Source organism: Mycetomoellerius zeteki, unplaced genomic scaffold (genome assembly GCF_001594055.1).
Source record: "Mycetomoellerius zeteki isolate Tzet28-1 unplaced genomic scaffold, Tzet1.0 scaffold25, whole genome shotgun sequence".
Classification (NCBI taxonomy): Eukaryota; Metazoa; Arthropoda; class Insecta; order Hymenoptera; family Formicidae; genus Mycetomoellerius; species Mycetomoellerius zeteki.
The window spans coordinates 946,301-967,240 of record NW_017257227.1 but is presented as its reverse complement, the minus strand read 5'-3'; the positions used below and the strand labels follow the sequence as shown (position 1 = coordinate 967,240).

The 20,940-nt window shown below is 40.0% G+C and overlaps 1 protein-coding gene across 1 annotated transcript; it reads right to left on the bottom strand.

The window, feature by feature from the left end:
* Window positions 1-10,277: 10,277 nt before the first annotated feature.
* On the bottom strand, window positions 10,278-20,887 carry LOC108723699 (netrin receptor UNC5C). Its single transcript, XM_018449615.1, has 13 exons — window positions 20,197-20,887; window positions 18,861-19,075; window positions 17,407-17,620; window positions 14,970-15,305; window positions 14,079-14,246; window positions 13,651-13,815; window positions 13,321-13,356; window positions 12,967-13,237; window positions 12,718-12,866; window positions 11,750-12,489; window positions 10,900-11,285; window positions 10,686-10,787; window positions 10,278-10,613 (listed from the first exon to the last, which is right to left on the bottom strand). Exons 1-13 carry the CDS (start codon window positions 20,258-20,260, stop codon window positions 10,442-10,444), a joined length of 3,018 nt encoding a protein of 1,005 aa, XP_018305117.1. The 5' UTR covers window positions 20,261-20,887; the 3' UTR covers window positions 10,278-10,441.
* Between the last annotated feature and the right edge of the window lie 53 nt (window positions 20,888-20,940).

Sequence of the window (20,940 nt, the reverse complement as noted above, 5' to 3'; positions counted from 1 at the left end):
GTAACACGGCCGTGTGCGACCAAATTGCCACCGCGCGAGCAACGGGCGTACCGCCAAGCACACACGGTGGATTCCTCGGAAATAATGCCGTAAATAAAACCGCGCGTCGCTCTGCCCGCAGCTACGTAACCACTCGCTTTGACTTTTTCGGTTTGCCCCTTCGATTTTCCTGCACGTGTGTGATACCAGGAGGAAGGTACATCGCGCGACGGGACCGTGTAATCTACGGGAAGTCTCGCGCCGCACCACGCCTACGGTTGGACGAGCACGCACGCACGTACGCACGCATTCATGCACGCATTCGCGCACGCAGGCATGCAAGACGCGTGCAAATTCAACGGAGACGAAAGAATACGATAGCGCCAGGCTACTTCGGAGTGCCCGGAGCGCATCCGGCGTACTAAGCGATAATACGGTCCTACACAACGGAGCGAGATCTTTCACTGAAGAAGTGCACATGGTGGAGCGATACGATGCAATCGGTGAGTAGAGGTTCCATCTGGTAGTTTGTGCATTATGGTCTTGGATTAATTGATTATGGAAGAAAGGAAAAGTATGAGTCTAACTTAGCGAAAGTCACAAAGGGATTCTTCAGATCTAGGCTCTTTAAGGAGATGCTGGATTGACGACCGAACTTGATCGAGGTCGATAGTACAGACTTTTTTTAATTCCAAATTCGATAATAGCGACATCTTTCATTCATTTCTTATGCTTATTGTGTATCGTTGTGTCTCGCTCAAACGCATTCATCTGTCCTTATCTATCATATTGCAACGCCATCTCTTAGAAGATCGAACACCTACTGCTAGACACAATTATTGCTTTGTTTACCATTCCAAGTCTTCGCTCAGCATTCGTATACACGTCATTTGCAGATCGATATAAATCTTTCTTTTAAAGTTTTTAATCTTAGTTTCATAAACTCAGTGTTTGTGCACTTAAAACGCTAAGTGCTGAACTATCGTTTTGTCCATACGAACTATAAAACTTTTATATATAAGGAAACATCTACGTTAGGTGACAGCTTTACGAGTTAAAAAAATGTTTTCTATTTTTTTTTCGATTTTAGTATAAAGTTCTCTTCAACACCTACTAATTTTGCGTCTACTTTAATCCAGTGAAGGGATTTTTGATTCTATTTAGAAAAAAAATTCGGAGATTTATATCTATCTACAAAATCCCGACAATTTGGTCACTCCAGCATCCCCTTGACTAGGTTCGGACATATAGGGACTGATATGATCGTATATCCGTCCCCCTATTGTTATTTTTATAGAAGTCACATCTTATTGCTGAAGATAATCGAAACATTCTAGCATAATTATCAAACAAATTAGATATTAAAATCATAACATGACAAATATGATAAAGGAAAAAAATAAAATCACGTACATATATGCGAAAGCACTAATTTTTTTATTATGGCCTTCGAAAGAATGGTGAGAGACGAGAATTGACTTTCATTAAAGGATCACATTTTTGTAAATGACAATAATTGAAAAATCCAGTACTGCCTTTTTTAATGAGACTCGTTATAACTTTTTTTAAAATGTAATACAAACTTAATATTAGATATAAAAGTAGATACTTTAATTCTCACGTGAAAATCTAGAAGATATTTTAACTCGCTCTCGCGATGAAACTGTCTGAAGAGCCAGATGTGGAAACAATGAGAGGAAATGAAATTTCTACGGTAGATAAGGTTCACCGGTATCTATCTATCTATCGAGTCTTCGATCGGACAGAAAGAGAACACGAGAAACAACTAAAATACAGACATCCCAAAAGAAGCAAGACGGAAAGACGACGCACTCCGAATGCCTGAAATTAAAACACGAGTCGAGGTATCTGGGGAACCGTGAACAGTTTTATTGAAGAAACGCAGTCGGGGCCACGCGAATGCAACAAACAAAACGCACAAAGTATTGCCCGAAGGCAGACGGGAAGAAATTGTTGCCTCCCAATCCATTAGACGATCTATTAAGTTTCGCGACAAATAAATACGAAAGAGCTCTTCGACGAAGCGGGATTAAGGTTCCTTTCAAATTTATGTATCTCGTTTTGTTAAACTCAAGATAATTGACACTCGCTGCTCTTCTTTACATTTTTTATAGCAACTTTTCTTCACGATCTGAAAAGTACTCTAGTTTCTTTCGAAGAATAAATCTTCTTTTCATCTGATAAACTCCCTTTTAATCCTGAAAAGAAATTTAAAAAGCTAAATTGGCGCTTACTCGTTCTTTCGTCAGCCGGTTAAAACATAAAGTTGCACCCTTTTATGTTTTCCTTCGTCGACGGCGACATCTTTTCGTCCGGGTGGATTCTGTGACGAGATGATCCGTCATTGGGTGGATGATCCAGCAAAAGCCAAAATGTCTGGGGCGAATCGGTCGCGTCCTATCTATTCAGAAAATCAAGCGGCTCGATCTGGCCCTTCTCGAGGACTCCGATACACGGGGCACGACGTGTCCGCGTCCGAAGTAACAAGAGCGTTATCGAGAGTATCCTCTCCCTCTTTATCCTCTTATGGAAACGTGTCCGTGCCTCGTCCTACACGTAACGGAGGGTGTTTGCTCCTTCTCGGCTTCTTCCTCCTCGTCTCCGCTTCTTCTCGTCGTCATCCTCGCCGATCGAGATCTAACCTGGATCCGATAGTGGGGTCGACAACGATATCGATACCGCTGGTAACAAAGCCAGCGATTTATGGTGGCGATTTATTGCCGTATTTATAGCGACTCCCTAGGCCCCTCCCGCCTTACGGTCCGCCGTGTACGATGTCGTTTAAGTTCGCACATAGTGCGGTCGAATTCCATGTGCCGTACTCGCGATAAAGGAAACGATTTTTGGAATGCTTAGCTACGAATCAGAAACCTTATTCCTCGAAGTTTTTAAAAGCAACACGAATAGAAGAGACAAAAAAGCTTCGGATACGGAAACACGAAAACATTTCTGCAACTCGATATCTTTCTATGCACGGTAAAAGTCATTGAGCCGTTATTAATACATAATACGAACATTCCGCCGATGATCGACGAACGATATGTGCATCGACGAATTATGCGAAACCACGATGAATTATCGGCATCATTGCGGTTAGCAGCGCTGTAAATGGAGTATGCGCTCGTAGAGATAGATACGCGGCCATTCATTAAATTTAATGCGCGTATGGTCGGCACATATCAATTCTCTACTTGCATTTAATATGTGAATTTCAATTTATGTATGACACATCACGGAGTGCTCCGCAGTGCGCCTCGCAAAATTTCGAAGGCGTGGCTATTACGCGTTTCACAATTGTCAGCTGTACGTAACATTCATCATCCCTTTTTACGCCTGGAGGTTCCATAATAACAGAGATTTAAAGCGATTTTGCTTTTGACAAATATCGCGATGTCACTGTTACATCGTGGACGATTTGTTCTATTTCGATATATGATTTCGGCCGGACTTTTTTCATGCCAAGTGTTGCCCGTCGTGTACATTCTCACCGGTGGGTGATGTTTGGTGATCGTGTAGCTGGACGATGGTCGATTCTTCAAAAACCGGAACTAATCTCCGCAGTACGATGGTCGGTCCTTCACTGTCAGCGTCTCGGGAATGCGACACTGAAGCACAAGACTCGCCAGACGTTTCTTTCGATGTTTGCTCCTCGCCCTTCATCTTTCAATATCAGATAATAAAACTTCTTCCAATTTTTCGTTCTTCTGGCTATCGTATCTAACGCCAAACTTCAAAATAGAATTGCGACAAGAATAGATGTGAGAAGTTACATGAAAAGAACGATTTTGCTGAAGTATCTTATAGAAATTTAAATACTGATCTGTGAAAATAATTTTGTTTAACTATCGATATTATTATGTAAAATGTTCAAGCATAATGAGCAATATTGCAAAAGATTTACATTCCAGCAACCAACTTGAACGTGCTACTACCAACATAATTATTTTGATAATCTAACAAAATTAATTTCGAATCTCTATATTTAGTAACCTACAGCCCGTATGTCGTATGCGGCTCCATGAATTTTTTGCGACCCATAGCCGAAAATATAAAATTATATTTTCTATTTTACGCAAACGAAATAAATAATATGAAGCGGTCCACGAGATTTTATCTATTTCTAAAAATGGCTCTCTAAAAATGACCCTTAAAAAAGGGTTATGCGTCATTGGTATACGTTATCTGAGCCTGATAAATAACTTGTTGAAAGTTATCCTCTCCAGTAACTTTTCCTCACTATTTTCTGTATCGTATTTGATACGATTATTCTGACAAAATTATCGCAACCATATAATTCTGAATTATTCAGACGTATTCATTAATTCCAGAGTTATTAGATTATCACTGTTCACCGTTATGAAAATTTGAAACCTTATTGCAATACAGAAAGAGTTGAACATATAATTAACAAATATAATTTGAATTCTCATCGTGCTTTTTACTTCCAAAATTGGCTCGAAAGAGTATAAAATGTCGCTGATAAAGCAGTGAATAAAAAACCAGGTTGGTTCGAATTAGTATGCACACGCACGGAACTTTAAAGTTAAAACCGGTACGAAATTGCATTTGTGGAACGACGAGAGGCGTGCTGGCAATTTGTTAATTCGAAACATCGTCCGATAAAGGGGACGGGCGGCATGATTGCGTCATTAACAACGAAAAAGCCGACGACGGATGGTACAATGTAGCGATATTACATTTTTAAAATTACATGACCAATCGAGGATCGTAGATCGAGAGGACATGTTTATGCATGAATCCACCTGTTAAAATGCGACGCATACTGACACAATTTATGTTTGATAATTAATGCTGTTTTGAGATAGAGGCGCGTGGAAATGAAAGCGAAATGAATAGCATTATTAGCGCGGCGCATTTGTAACGGAGCAATCGAAAATCCGGACAACCGTGTACCTTGATGTAAAACTAATTATCGGGCCATTATATTTCCAAATTTCGTATATAACTGTGAAGTAACGATATCTTTCGATGTGATACCATATTCGTTCTGTTGATTGGCGATCAGCAATCAGGAATTTTGTCGAAAACTCGAGCTGACAGAGACAAGAATGCAGAATCGCACGCTGAGAGAAAGTTGAAAAAAGAATGCTGACGATCTCACGCGCCGAGAATTTAAGTCGAGATATGCATACATTAAGAAACAGGAGAGTGATTTGTTAATACGATGAATTGCAGCATCATGCAGCATCAGACGCGAAGAAAAGATATCGCCGGAGGAGAAAAAGAGAGGGGATTGAGATTCAGCATATAGCTGGCCGGATACAAGCCAGGTAATCGTCTTTTGATTCAGCCTTAAGTCATGCATCATGTCGACCATGCCTCGTTGCACCGAAACGATCTAGTAACCAGAGGTTTTACTGTTAATTCGCACGGTTGGCATGATTGGCGATTGTAGAAATGAAGAACGCAATGAAAAAGAAAGAGAAAATTGGCTATTGCAACATAATGACACGGGGCCTTAAGGGTAAACCAATTGAAGCTTTTCATTCTGATGTATACGTGTTTCTAAAGGAGGGTACTAGTAAACGTGAATTTTTCTTCTTCGTCTGTTCGAACAACGAAGTTCAGAGGTTAACTAATAACTTCCTTGACTTAAACGCTATTTTGAAACTTCGATGTTCTCAGCTGTTATCCAATAATATCCTAAGAGCGTAATTACATGATACAGCTTTCGACATAGCTGTTGTTCAAGATTTATATTGATTTGAGGAAACCTGAGAAGACACTGATTTAACTAGGATTAAATATAATCAATATCGACAGCAGTATGATCATTATAAAAAAATCTTTAAAAAAATTATAAGGAAGTTACAGTATTTTTCTTTAATACAACTATGTGCATTATTTCATTATAAAATTGAATAAAATATTTTATAATTATTACATTTAATTGGATACTAAAAAGTTAACGTCGTAAGACACGTGAGAATCGTAAGCGCCGAACGGAAAGTTCTTACGATTTTACGTGACAGCGACGCTTGCTTAAGAGTGGCCGCAACGGACGAGATTGCGGCGATTCTCATCCGTGCTGTAAACTTCGGTTAATTAAGCGGGATTTAATTCGGGGTGCGGAGTGCGCGCCGCGGCCGGGGGCCAATTTTCCGCGAATCGTCATTTATCGGGGCCGGCCTGCAAGGGTTATGCAAATTACGCCGCTGGCATAATTCAGCACCGCCGGCAGCTCGCCGCTGCGCGAATTAAAGCCGGGCGTTCCCATGCAAATGCCTCGCGTAGATGGCTGCGGTGTGTCGTTCCGGCTCGAAGGAAGACACGTAGTGACACGAGCAAATCAAGACATTGATACTCGTTTACCGCCACGAAGGGAATAGAATTGCGCGCTGAGCAAATTCACGAGGCTCGAAGTATTTCATTGTCCCTGTACATTCTGATACAACATGCTTGTTTCTTCAACGACAATGATAAACGTTAGAAGCAGTTTTTTTATTACGCAATATATCTATACTTATAAATTATTCTGTTATTGTAACTAGAAAATAGTCAAGATTTTTTTATTAATGTCAATGGTGATATTTTCATTACGATTGTATAAAGTTTTATATAAGATTTTGATGCTGCCCAACATTAAAAAATTTGAAGGAAAAAAAAGATTATTAAAATATGTAAAGTAATAAATGTATTAAATATTTTCACATTAAAATATTTTAAGATCATCAATTTGAAGATGATACACATGATATGCTTTTTATTTAAAAATAATTAAAAAATGACTCTTGTATATATAAAACAAATGTTGCGTTCTTGCATGTATAATTGCAAATTCTGTTTTTTGGCATGTTATAATGATTTTAATCGTTTACTCTTTGACAACAATTTTAGACTGTACATACCGTCGTCCACATACATGGAATACGCGTGAAATTTTCTACTACCTTTTAGCCACGGATGTCGTGGAATTCCACGACGAAATTGTTTCGGAACTATGTGGCTGGTTTTTTGTTTCGGTAACGTTACAAAAATCCTGGCGAACGACAGTGAAAAAATGCTCTTCTTTCTTTCGCTGCCGTTTTGGAGGTAGTTTCCGCTCCGGAAATTTTCACCCGTCGCAAAACTTTCTCGTACACGCTTGCGCGCACAAGTGGTTTTTCGAACATTTTTAATGCCAGCCGCTGCTAACGAGTTAACTTGATGAATGGCAATATTCCCCTCCTATTATTACATCGCTATTTTATCACGACGCACGCTATGTCGGTATCTAAATTTTCAACACCGTCATGCGTTTAATTATTCGATCATATTTATCATATATTTGCATAACGGTAAACAGACATTCCGTACTTTAATATATTTTAGCACGAAATGCCGAGAATGTAATACAAAATAAAAAGATTAAATCGAAAAATACATTTTGGGAAAATAATAAAAGACGACAAATATAGTCGTTGTAAAAGAGCGACATTTACTGTTGTCGGCTGGTGTTTAATTTAACCTGCGGAATATATTTCTACTTCGTTTGTACGAAAAAAATTTTAAGACTGGTTAATTTATTCGACACGCATAAGTCTTCGCGTCGGTGGCTATTCGTAATTTCACTTTTCGTCATTTACGATTGGATTCCCAGGCTTGAGTGTTCGGCGCAATCCTCGATAAGATCTCGACTGCCTCCACACGCATCCCGTAAGATCTTTTTTTCGTTAGCGCAACACGGCAACCTTCCCGAAACGGTCGTATACTCTTCTTATCCTCGGGATCCTCCTTCATTTCCTTTCGACGAAAAGTAATTATTTGAAAGACGATATACCGTAGGGTTTCGCGTTACACACCGGCTCGGCGACCTGTAACACCATGCACCGACCGCGACGTGCACATCGTTACCCGGAAAACTTATACGCATCTTTTTACAACCATGTTTTATTACGAGTAGATCCACTCCACAGACAGTCCGCGTGTACATCTCATGTTTTTAATAGGACCGCGTTGCAATAAATTCACCGACATTCCTTTAATAGCTACCGTCATTCAAATCTTAAAGCACTCATTACGTTCACTCAGAGGAAGATACCTTCGTTCTTGATTTAATACTAAGATTCACGGTTTGATAAACGTGACGTGTTGATATCTCCGTGAAGCAAAAATCAATCTTACTGGGCGTAGGTCTGTGGCTAAAAACCCGCTGGCGGGTTGTTGTGTTTGGTCACCCTACGCGTCGGCCTACCGCGCGAATTAATGACTTTACCAGCCACACATACGAAGCCGATTCCACGTCATTCGATCGCGATATGTCTGGACGATTCATAAACTACCCTCGAGCGGCACCCTCGCGCGGTGTGGGCGTTTTGTACGCACGGTAGCGGGCGCGTGGTGCGTTACCCGCGTGTGCGTGACTCTGCGGCGTGTTAACGGAAGCGAGTAAAGCGCCGCGCGTACAATCTGATTCACCGATCCTTCTCGTAATTGCCTGTAGATCCCAATCGCGATTAGCCGGGAAATTAATACGATCCTGTATCTGCGATTTATGTGTGACCCACCCGTGGATTACGCACGCACCGTGTCGGTAACTCGTGCGTAACCGCGACGTCGTACAACGTTTGAAGATCCGTCCAAGAACAACGTTTGCTAGCTCTTCACTTATCATGGACGATCATGCGTCTTGAAACGTGATATCATGCTGTTTCCTCGAGCCGTTTACTCGATAAACACATGTTGAAGGTAGCCAATAACATTAGTTAGTATTTTTTAAATAGCTAAAGAAACGGTCAATGTTAGCTGTATTCGCTTGCTTTTCATTTTTTGTTATGTGCAAGAAATGTGATTTTACAAGATTCATTAAAAGTTTGAATATATTGCCAATTTTCTTTTTTGTATGCTTTGACCACGATTCTAACGTATCTAGGTTAGATTCTAAAAAGAACGTGTGACATTTTAATGTTATCGGACATCGAACGATCGACTTTGCGTTCCTCTGTCATGATTGTGACAAGTTTTCGATAAAAAGAAGTAAAAAGAGATAAATGAAGAGAATCGCAAGAGAATAAAATAATGAGAATTTACAAGAAAAAGAAAGAGAAGAAGAGATATTCGAGCTCGTGGTTAGCGAATCGCATAGCGTTAAAGGGTGGCCGGTACCATCCCTGGCGACTCGGGTCAACAGGCATTGTCCGGTGGAATTACCACTAACGGGCCCCTGTGATTAAATGCTCCGCCTCTCATGCTTCCAAGAGGATCTGGAGAGTAGATGAGGAGCGAGGGAGGTAGAGAGACAGATAAATAGAGAGAGGAACAGAGAAGCCATAGTATGTAGCAGGAAGAGAGAGAGAGAGAGAGAGAGAGAGAGAGAGAGAGAAAGAGCAACTAACGGGAATGGAAGGTGAAAGGGGGGTACTGGAGGAAGCAGAGGGATACGTACATACCTATACGAGGGCTGCTGGTTCTGCCATCCGCACTTGCATACCTATACCTTCCCAATCCCCTCGACCTTTACCCCTATACGGTGACGAGATAATGCCTATTGTTTCGAGCATCCTACGCATCCTTGGTCCAGGACGTGATACCTAGAAACCGTTCTCGAATGCTTGCGTCGCGATACGATACGTTCAAATGGTACCTAAATACCCGCCTAAATACGGCTGCATCTGAATCCTCCAACAGGCTTCCGCTTCGTCCGATTCTGTTCAAGAACTGCCGGATACCTGACCTGATGATGATCGGCATTCAGGTGCAAATTGGGTACATGCGGCCATGAATGTCATCTGTGATTTCCGACCTTCCTGAACGCTTGGTCATGCTCGTTAAAGCACGTCTCATTAGGTGGAATTTGCACCAATTATCAAAAGCAATTGGTTGGAAATAATGAGCGGAAATAAATTACTATTGATATTAATTTATTAATAATGAAAAATATAAATTGCAATTTAATTTAAAAAATTGGTATAAAAGATAACATTTTTGTTGCGTATTTAATATTTAATAATATACTATATATATGTGTGTGTGTGTGTGTGTGTGTGTGTGTGTGCGTATGTTGATTTCAGGAACATATCAATATAACAAAATCAGTCTTACAGCACATTTTATGAATATAATTTAATTTTTTAAAATATCTGTTTTTGTGAATAAAATATTAATATTAAAAATAACTTCTTTTTAAATTAATTAGAATTTTTTAAAAAATATATTGTCTCAATTATTGAAAACCAAAATGTATATAAAAGTCAGTTTAAAATAATTATTTTTTATTACAGTTATGTACGAATAAAAAGGGAATTTGAGAAATGCAACATATAGGTATTTGTTGTAAACGATTTTTATGTACAAATATGATCAATGTTTATACAACATATGTTTCTACGTCCATTTTACTAATACCGTATAATAGCTACTTTATTTACAAAACTTTTGTCTCTTGTGATATAAATTCGCGTTTTGTTCGCTTATGTAGGCAGTGTAAGTTTTTCATGATCTTTTAGATCCATGGCCCCAAACGACTCTCGAGCACGTTGGCTGCATCAACGCGTCCCATCAGTCTTAAATGATTCAGTAAATCTGCTAGAGCCGTGGCTTCACGGTGCCTGGCTTCCCATAAGTCCAAAATATGTTCCGTTGGACTCGCTTTTGTTGCAAAATAGTCGACATATCTTAAAATATCGTCTTAGTTTAAACCATTTTGCAGATCGTAAAAAAATATGCTACAAAGAATTAAAACTCACCGGTCTACTTGCAATCTCTGTGCTAGCATCCGCCAATCATTGCCGCGTGCACTTGGCGGATCTAGACATTGGCATAGTTGCTTTCTAAGCGTCTTAGAAAATCTGCAATTATCGAAATTCAATGTTATATTAACTTCATTATACTTTCCATTGTTAAAAGTAAAAATATATTTTAATCTTTTTTGATCCTACTTTTAATGAATATAAAAAATACCTGAAGGGTCTCGGTATGATGGATTCTGTGGACCTCGTTGAATTCTTTCCTCGTAAAACGACAGAGGATTCCGTCTTGTTTCTCTTTCCACTCATGTTATTCCTTTTTACAAGATCGAGATCGATCCTGAGAAGCAAGCCTTGATCCTCAAAACCACGTTGACAAGCACGAAGCTCAAAGCCAAGTCTGAGATCGCCGACGACTTTTTCTATCCTAAAGGAGCGTCGGATGCTAATCCTCGAGGATGCCCAAATGCGCCGGTAAGGTACTTCCTGTCGCTCAGCAAAACCGCTCTCTCTATCTTCGAGATCGACACGAAGCGATGTGCCGCTGGCGCGAAATCCAAGAGTACTATGATCGATATAAGTGCTACCCAAACGACGTTCCTGCGGAAGAATTACACACAGTTCGCGAATATAACAACCACGAAAAATTTGTTATGCGAATAATAATTTAATATAAGAGTTCTCTTCTCCACATTTATTTCAGTTTGTATTCAATTTCATTAATTATTGTTTGCTAATGTAAGTGGAATCTGCACTGAAGAGAACTCAAATCCAGAATCGAAACGTTTGTGATTTTACATTTTACTTTTAACTTTTGTTTGCTAAGTATACATCCTAATTGTTTGCAAATTGTATTTTATCGCTTGTGAGTATATAATTTACACATTAATAATCGCGGAAGCTCAATTTTATTTGTATTGGTTTTATTCTTGGAGAGTCACAAATATTATTATTTATTTTGTTTATTTAACGAATAATAATGTAGATATGGCATATATTTATTAAGATATATATTTAATACATATTTAACATAAATACATATTTAACATATATTTCGTACTCACTCGTTCGTTTATGATCTTGAGCGATGCCTTGGTGTCTTCGAACATGTGGCATCTAATATGATCGCGTTCGCGAGACACGAAAATCGCAACGCAGAGCCGTTTCACGGCTAATCCGGGTGCGACTACCGAATTTTCTCCAGCCACCGCGAAAACGCTAGGTGTTTCCGTGACGAGGAATACACCAGCATGATCGAGTTGCGCGAACGGTTGACCTGGTAGATTCGTTGGATCACCGCCAAGCATCAGCACCTTGCGCCACGTCGTCACGGACGGCGAACCGCTCGAGCTCATCGATGAATTCGTGGAATTATTTGAACGCGTCTCTAGATCGATCTCTGTCGACCACAGGCTCAGCTCCCAGTTTCCAGTTCTCAGCTCGGCGCAGTGCTCAAACTGGAGGATCACCGGCTTCACGAGCTCGACGTTCGCAGGACCGCAGGCCACCACGGCGGACAGCAGTGTAAACCCAGGTGGAAGATTCGGTCTGAAGGAATTTTCTCCAAGTACGGCGAGATGTAGACTGTGCCGACGACCGCGCGGGATTGCACCTTCCGGCACTGACATCGAAACGCCTACTTCGGGTACGACCAGAAGGGCGCCTTGCTCGTCGATTATGGCTCTCACGATGAAGCCACTACCGTCATCCGTTGCAGACCGTTCATTCTCATCCGGTCTTTCATCATCGTCCTGTTCATCATCGTCCTCGTTTGTGCTTTCTGGATTAGCTTGATACGTCGACCCTGAGAATGTATATATAAAACTTGCGATAGATGAAGAGCTTTCATCTGTGCGCGGAAAAAGTCTATTTAAATTTATTAAATATTTTCACGATGTTTAAAAATGAATTCATTTCAAAATAAGTAAGACAGTCAAAGATATTTATTCTCGATTATTTGGCAGGGAAGTGATTTATCGAAACTGATTGTATAAAGAGTTCTCGTGCGCTCAAATTTATGGAAATTTCTTACGAGAAGACCGTCCCTCCTCATTATCCGACATGCCGCGTCCTCGTTGCGAATTCTTGCAAGAAGACCTGGTTACGGACGAGCTTGGCGATGGTCTTGTTGTCGACGGTAATGACAATTGCGGAACATCATAATGATGCTCGGAACAGGATCTGCACATTGCAGAGCATCATAAGATTATGTAAATGTAACTGGATGCTGATTCGTATTATGTACCATGTTCTCATTATTTTGATTGGTATATAGATATACCTGGGTAGTCTAGCGGCGTTCGATTCGTCAATCACATGTTCAAGACGTCTATCGCTAGCCAAAACGGAGCGCTCGTTTTTAGAAACGACTGATTTTGCGAGATCACCTGGACGACGAAAATCCAATCTCGCAACGCCGTATAACGCTTCCATTCTTTCTTTCCGGCGCATCAAGCGAACGAAGAAAATCGTCGTTACGGCCAGAATTATCGCGGCTAAACTCAAAGTGATCCATAGTGCGAGGATATTTCTGTAATCGACCGCTCTAGTCGCTACAAGGAAAAATATCTATTGTTTTTTTTTCTTTTATTTTAGAAGGAAGCATTTTAAAAATAATTCAATCAATTTGTTTTACCTTCCTTGAATACTCTTGGCCCATCTTGTCCAAGGGCTGCATGCAATAAACAGGGAAATGTTTCAAATATGACAAAGATACAACATATAATTTTACATCAACAATTTACATCACGAGGCTAGAATAATTAATCATTTTGGAAGGTCTTCGCAGATTTCAATTTTATCCACTGATATTTTATCGATGAGTCATCGCGCATGCAAAGTCATCAAATTTTACGAATGGCAATCGAATGCAGAGTTAAAAGGACCGCTTGTTCCAAATAAATCGTTAGGCATCGAGTGCGAGTCACGAAGAACAATAAGAAGCAGAAACATGGCTGGGGCTCACCATTACATCGATCCGCGGAGCAAGACTCGACGATGACGTCCTTGCCTTGACAGGGACGACCGCCGTTGCTCGGCGGGGGGTCATTGCAGGATCTCCTCCTTACTCTTGAACAATCGGGACCGCATGCGGACCATGAGGTCCAAGTTGACCATCTGCCGTCAACCGCTGCATACAACGGGGCGAAGTTGAAAATCTCGATTAAATTGCGATTATCTGATTTGCGAGATGGCAAAAGAATGAATACATCTGTATCGCGTATCTCGATCGGGACGCACATTTGAGCGTGCTTAAACGTTTAGTACATGTCAATACAGGGTTTGTACTTGTATTAAGTTATATTCTATTACAATTTGCGACACACTATCTGGAGATTACAATTTACTTTATATTATAACTGACGCATGAGTGAGTCTTTGTAGTTCACCTACCGGGGCAGGAAGGATTGCATTCTACCCTTTGTGTAGCAGGCCCTGGGCACGTTTGACCGCCGTTGATTGGAACAGGATTTGTACATGTTCTTGTCCTCTTTTGTACGCCTCTACCACAACGAACACTGCACTCTGACCATCCGGACCAGGACGACCACCCGCCGTTCACTGAGAATGGATCGGGAAGAGAAAAAACAAGGATAACCGGCGAAATTAAAACGGGAACAAATAACACCTTGTTACACCCCGCGGCTCGAACAGCCCAAGACATGAGTGAGTTGCTTATCCAACGCGCAACGTCAATTAAAAATAAGAAAGTCAAACTGTAATCATCGTGAAATCTGCAAACGCAGCTTTATATATTACAAATTTAGTTATTCACGAGGAGCTATGAATATATAATGAATACAGCGTAGAACAATACAACGATATACAACAATGATATATTATTATAATTATCATTTTTGGAATACAAATATAAAATAGAATTGTGCATATACATTGGAAAAAATGTTTTGATTATATCAATAAGAATTATAAGTAAAATATATAGAATCTAATCGTACTAATCCGAATTCTGATTATCGTAACTGAATTTCTAGTTATTTCGAGTAAAACGTTTGATAGATTTTACTATAAGTATTTGATTTGTATCTCTCTAGTTGAATCTACTAGATTTCTCATTTATGCAACAATTTTTTTTTAATATATATTTTAGATAAAACGAGTTTAATATTTAATAGATAAAAAGAGCTTTTTTTTAACTTCTATAGGATAAATTGTAAAATTGTAAGTTTTTTAACATTTTTATCCATTTCCTCAATTATCGCGCATAAGCGTTCTTTAACCGCATCCGTCCGACGATTTGTACAAAAAAAGAAAACAGGTTACCGTAGACGGTGAGTACCGCCGGTTCGCTGACTCTCCTCGCGGCGATGTTCTCAGCGACGCAGGAATAGTTTCCTTGATGCCTCAATTCGGCTTCTCCGAGGAGCAGATGCCCGTCGGCGGATTGTACAAAGCCAGTCGCGGAGGACATCTCGTTGGGGTTCGCGTCGGCGGAGGCGGAAGCTTCGCCGGCAGCGGCCGTCTCGAGAGGAGAGCCATTCCTAAGCCAATAAACCTTTGGCGATGGTACACCCAAAGGCGGCGAGCATCGCAGTTCCGCATTGCGGCCGACTTCCACCGACAGCGAATACGGTGGTGACAGGAAGTGCTTCTTCAGATCTACATCGACACCAAATCAGATCACCAATATCAGGCAATTTTTAATATTCGTTCGGAAACACGTCATTGCATTCGAGAGGACGTCGAAACGAGAAACGAGAAACGAGAAATGAGAACGGAAAGAGAGAGTGGCACTCAGAGATATTAAAGCGCGCGTATAGACGCGAAAGGGTTCACGGGCATTCACGGTTTCTGACCAGTTCTTCCTCCATCAGAAGGACGGAAAAAGATTTGCGGGGCGCGAATCACGGAATGCATAACGGCGGTCATTCGTTCGGTGCGGCTGTCCGTCGCGTCCATTATTTGCTACACCACGTTCGCGTTTAAAAAGCGAGGCTTTCATATCGCTCGTGAAGAGCATAAGCACCGACCGAGACCGCGGTATAGTACCTCAATGCGGCGGTTACGCGCTTTAGAAGCTGACGGAATTCTATACCGCGGTATGCAGACCGGACTGATGGATGATACGTCCGGTATCACAAAGTATACCACATTGTGCACCATCTAGACCGATTCAAATGCATTCCGGTTACGCTGCCTTCGCTGGCTTATACATATACGAAACATTTTCGTATAATACGTCATACGCTAAGTACAATTTTAATGCGTCATTAAATTTTGTTCATGCTTTTTAGAAAAACTAATATTTCTTGATAATATATTTTTGAAGCTTTCACGGGTATTTTCTTACTAAAGGGTTTTGGCATCTAATATTTCTTTTCCATTCACTTATACACGAGTGTCATACGACAATCGGAAAAAATCATTTTTACTTCCTAGAGCTGTTCGGACAATAGATTCTTACTTCTCATTATACTATTCGATTATTCAATTTTTAAGCATTCCTTTTTCGTGGTCGCCGTTCAAATGTATTTTATACGATGTTAAAATATTCTGACACAACATAATCAAAATAACACAATACCGGGCGTCGTATTATCCGGTAAATTAATTGTCGACACTTCGTTTATTCGAAAATAGAATAAGATCGTTGTGCAGAAAATAGTTCTCTACGGTGAATCGTACACATCGATTCGATCGACATCCTGCATTCAATTTCGAAAGCGCGTCTGCTTTCTGTTTGCACGCAAATACCGATTTAATTTTGCATCCTGTTTGCCACGCTTGTTTACGTGGCGTGGTGCGACTCAAAATGTCTAAATGAAAATTGCTCTTGCGTTGCACCTTTTACGAAGCGTCCAATCCCGAAGCAATCCCGCATCGTTATTGGAACCACATACACGAAATACCAAAATACACTTTTCATATGGCTTATCGCGATGTATATGCGACTTTATTTTAGCTTTGATAACCCGCGAGTGTTCTGCAATGAATAACAGAGGTCCTCCCCCGTTTCCACGCTGAAAAAAAAACGCAACGCTGTTCCGGGGCTTACGCGTCTGTCGTTTCATTTGCGATAGAATATCGATTAGATTTTGTACTCGATTTGCGCATCACAGAACACTTGATGAAAACCGAATCGCGTCCGCTTTGTCCCTTTAATTTGTTCCATCTTCCAGCTCTCTTTTTGCAACAAGGTGCGGGGAAAAGGGATGTTGAGCTTTACGGTCGAGTTTCTTCAAAAGCTTTAAACGAAAATCGTATTACGGAAATTACATTAATAAAGTTATTATATAACAGTAAAATAATTCGAAGACTGCTTGTAGTACATCAGATAAAATATAATTTGCACGAAATGTTTTTGAGATAACTTTTTACAGATGTGATTATACATATAAAATGAATGCTAGTAAATATTTCCATGTTACAAATATAAATATCGATGTAAATATCAACAATCGTAATAATTTTGCAGTCTAAATTGTCACATAAATTACAAGAATGCTCGAAATTGTTGTTACAGCCCATTGAAAGGCCTTGCTCCCCTCGTACAAGTGCGAACGAAAGTGACGTAATCTCTTGAGTTAGAACACCTCACGTACCGCGGAAACGAGCGGCATGGTCATTACCGCAATGAGAGAAAGAAAATCCTTTCGTCGCGTCGGTAAACTGAACATTCAAAGAGAATCGAGGGAGGACAGGAGATATAGAAGAGAGCAAACGGAACAGAAAGAGAGAGAATGGAGAGCTCTCTACTTACAGGCGACCTCAACCGTAGCGGGCTGCCCTCGAATTTGACCTGGTCCCGACCATGCCACGCACTCGCACTTGAATCTCTCCCTACCGAAGTACTCCTCGACCTCGTTCCTTGTCACGTTCAACTCGACCTCGACGACCCTCGTTCCGGTACGAGGGTCGACGAAATCCTGCTGCTGCGAACGTTCGGCCCGGTCACCGTTGCAGCGAAAATACACCTGCAGAAAAAAGCGGCGGAGAGCCGACGGGGTGTACAGTTTCGCGTGCCATGAAAGAAACAGCTTGTCTTCGTTAAATTGCGGCTAAGTGGGTAATAAGAACGAGAAGAGAGGAGAGAGGAGAGAGCTGCGCACGAGAGCCAAGAAGGAGATAAAGACAAAGGTATTTTGTGGAAAGCTCTAACGAGTAGATTGAGTATAAGAGCGTCTGGGAAATGACCTCCATATATTCATATAATGCCACAGAATAACTAATAATGTGATAATAATAAGAAAATATATGACACAGAAATAAATCTTTATGCAAAGTATTATACAGCCTTGGCTATAAATATAAAGCATGAACCCATACAAATTGACGTAAACGGTTTATATCTAAAGAAAATTAAATTTAAGAAACAATTTTATTGAAAAATAATATTTATTTTTATAACAATTATAATATTTTTCTAAATCTTTTTATGGCTTTTATTACCGCTTTTTCCAAGAAAATGCAATAAATTGAAGGTGTTTTATACTCTCTTATGATCAAGACTATAAAGATTATTCAGTTTCATTCCTGGCTTATGATTTTACTAAATATTAAAGACGTTTAATGATTTTTTATTTCTGGACTTACAATAATTTCGGATTCGACAACGTTCCGTATTTATTTATTTTGACAATTTTATTAATTTATTGTAAAGTGAAATAGGTATTTTTTATTAATTTGTAAATACTATACTGAGGATTCAAGGGTTGAAATAATTTTATTTTATAACATATAAGTCTATAACTTTATTTTATTACAACTAATAAGAAATAAATGCCTTTAACAGTCAAACTGGATCTTAAGTACTTAAATAATTCTATGTGAATTTATATACTACCTATAGTCATTTAATTGCGCGCTGAATTGATTTTTCGATTTTGAAACGCAAACCCGACTGAACTGCAGTAGTAATATCGCAAATTAAATTGACTAGCAATTTAATAATTTGATGCTCATAGACATCCTTACAAAAATCTTAATGATACTGAATAACATATTAAAATCTATAAATAATTTATTTTATTAATACTATCATCTGTTGGCTCTCATAAACTTTTCCTTTAATTTATGGTATTATTTGATTAGTTAATAATTTTCTGTCAAGTTAAAAAATAACTTTTCTTTTTTTAGAAAACTTAATTTTGAGCTGTGTCATTTTTTAAATAAGAGAATGATATATGTATATACATTATTGCAATAAGTACATACCTGAAGAGCGTGCGCGGCACGACAATGCAACGTCGCCGGTTTCCCTTTGACGACAAACGTATCGACAGGCTCGGCCAAGAAAATCGGTAGGGAACCGCCAGCGATAAGATCGGTATCGCTGGTTATAGTAGCGGTTTCATAATCACCATAGTCGTAATCTTCGACAGGATAACTCTCCTCATCATCTTCCTCAGCATCGTCCTCTTCCTTCGTACCTAGCGAGCAACATACGCTTATCCCTTTTGTGAGCGAAAAAATCGATAATTCCAGCGTGGTTCATTCCACAAATCCGATAAAGCCGTCAGGTATAATCTCTCGGTGGCGGTATTACCCATACGTCCTCAAATTTTTCATATCAAATCGATTGAATTAAATCGTCGCTGCTCTTGGTACATTGGAGGGATTAAGCCACGTCACCACGATAAAGAGAAATGTCGATGGAGACGCGTTATCGAATTACTAATGGTGCATTATCGGATCCAATAACGTCGCACAACGATCCTGTATATCCGATCGTCTTCTCTCGAAAGTGTATCGTTATTCGAAGACACGCGCTCGTTCGCAATGTCGCGGTATATTTAGACGTCGAGTCAGATACGATGGAACAGTAAAGTCGGGCTTAACGATGCGTGGCGGATTTTACGTCATGTATCAGCCAACAGGGCACGCTCGCGCTTAGATCTCTTGGACTTTACGCTTCGTGTTCGCCGTCTCGCTCCTAAGTCTCGCGGGAACTTTATTACACCCCGAGTAACTGCACCTCTCTTGTTTGAGTGGTCGCGGTAAACCAAGCGCCGGCGGACGATGATTACCCCCGCTGTCACGTTCATGAGAAAACATGTCACGATCCGCAGTGAGGGGCTTTCGCGAGAAATGCAAGGCGTAAATTTACAGCGCGATTCGTATGGCCGTGCACGCCGGCCGGAAGCGGGCGAAATGAATTTTTGGTCGCTCCGAAAAGTGCCGACGTACTTCCATGTTGCCAACAGTAGCTTTGCCTAATATTTATGCCTGTTTCTACTAATGTAGTTTAATTTTAATCTTGATTTAGCTAACTCTTCATCTTTTCCTAATTCTTATAAGAATTAAAAAAAAGATAGAGAGTAAGTTGGGCTAAAATCAAAGTTACTTGTATTAGTGGAAACGGGCATTAGATATTTTGACAAACATTATTTGGGCATTTAAATATTTTAGGTATTTGGACCTTTTAAATAACAATCATGCAAGATATAGTTACATTACATGCAAAATATCTGTTATAAATTGATTAGATTTTATGTATAATATTGGAGATAGTTGATAATTTAAATTTACTACTTTATGTTTCGTTACTTACTTTCGAGCGTGCTGGCAAGACGAAGAAGCGTTAAAAGAAGAATACTGATCCTCAGCTTCATCATTACCTCACATTTCACTCAAACCAGTCTTTTATTTGATATCACTTGGAGAAATTAGATACAAACAAATTTTATATTCTACGCTGACATGTTTATTAGCGTCGTGCTTATTCTCCATAAATAATTTTGGCTTCATAGTCGGTGATCATTGTGTTAAATTTCATCGAAAATTTTCTATAATTTTAACAAGTATCCGTAACGTTCGGTCGTGTATCATTGGTGAATTGTGTATCGAAACAGATCGAACCCTTTGATCGAACGGAGACAGAATAGATCTCGATTCTCTGTTCGTACGCAAGAATCATATAATCGATCCAACGATTGAGAATCATAATTTATCTCACGTTTGAATTTTTTAATTTGCAAAAGGAAATTTGTCTCCTTGAAAAATGCCATAAATAATTAGTCGCGGCTCATCTCGAAGACTACATAACGAATTTAAACGAGGGTGCTTGCACTTGCATGGTTGCACTCGCGTTCGAGCGTACGAAAGGAGGGAGACACGTGACCGGCTTCGAGACCCTCGCACACGGTAGCGAACGAAACGAGGGAAACGAGGAATCCGTTAAGGGAGGATGGTTACACGATGCTCGCGGGTCGGCACGCGGTGGACGACTGAACTTGCCGACGTGCGCGCACCTCTATATATACATATATATACGTCTCACTTCGATACCGACGCT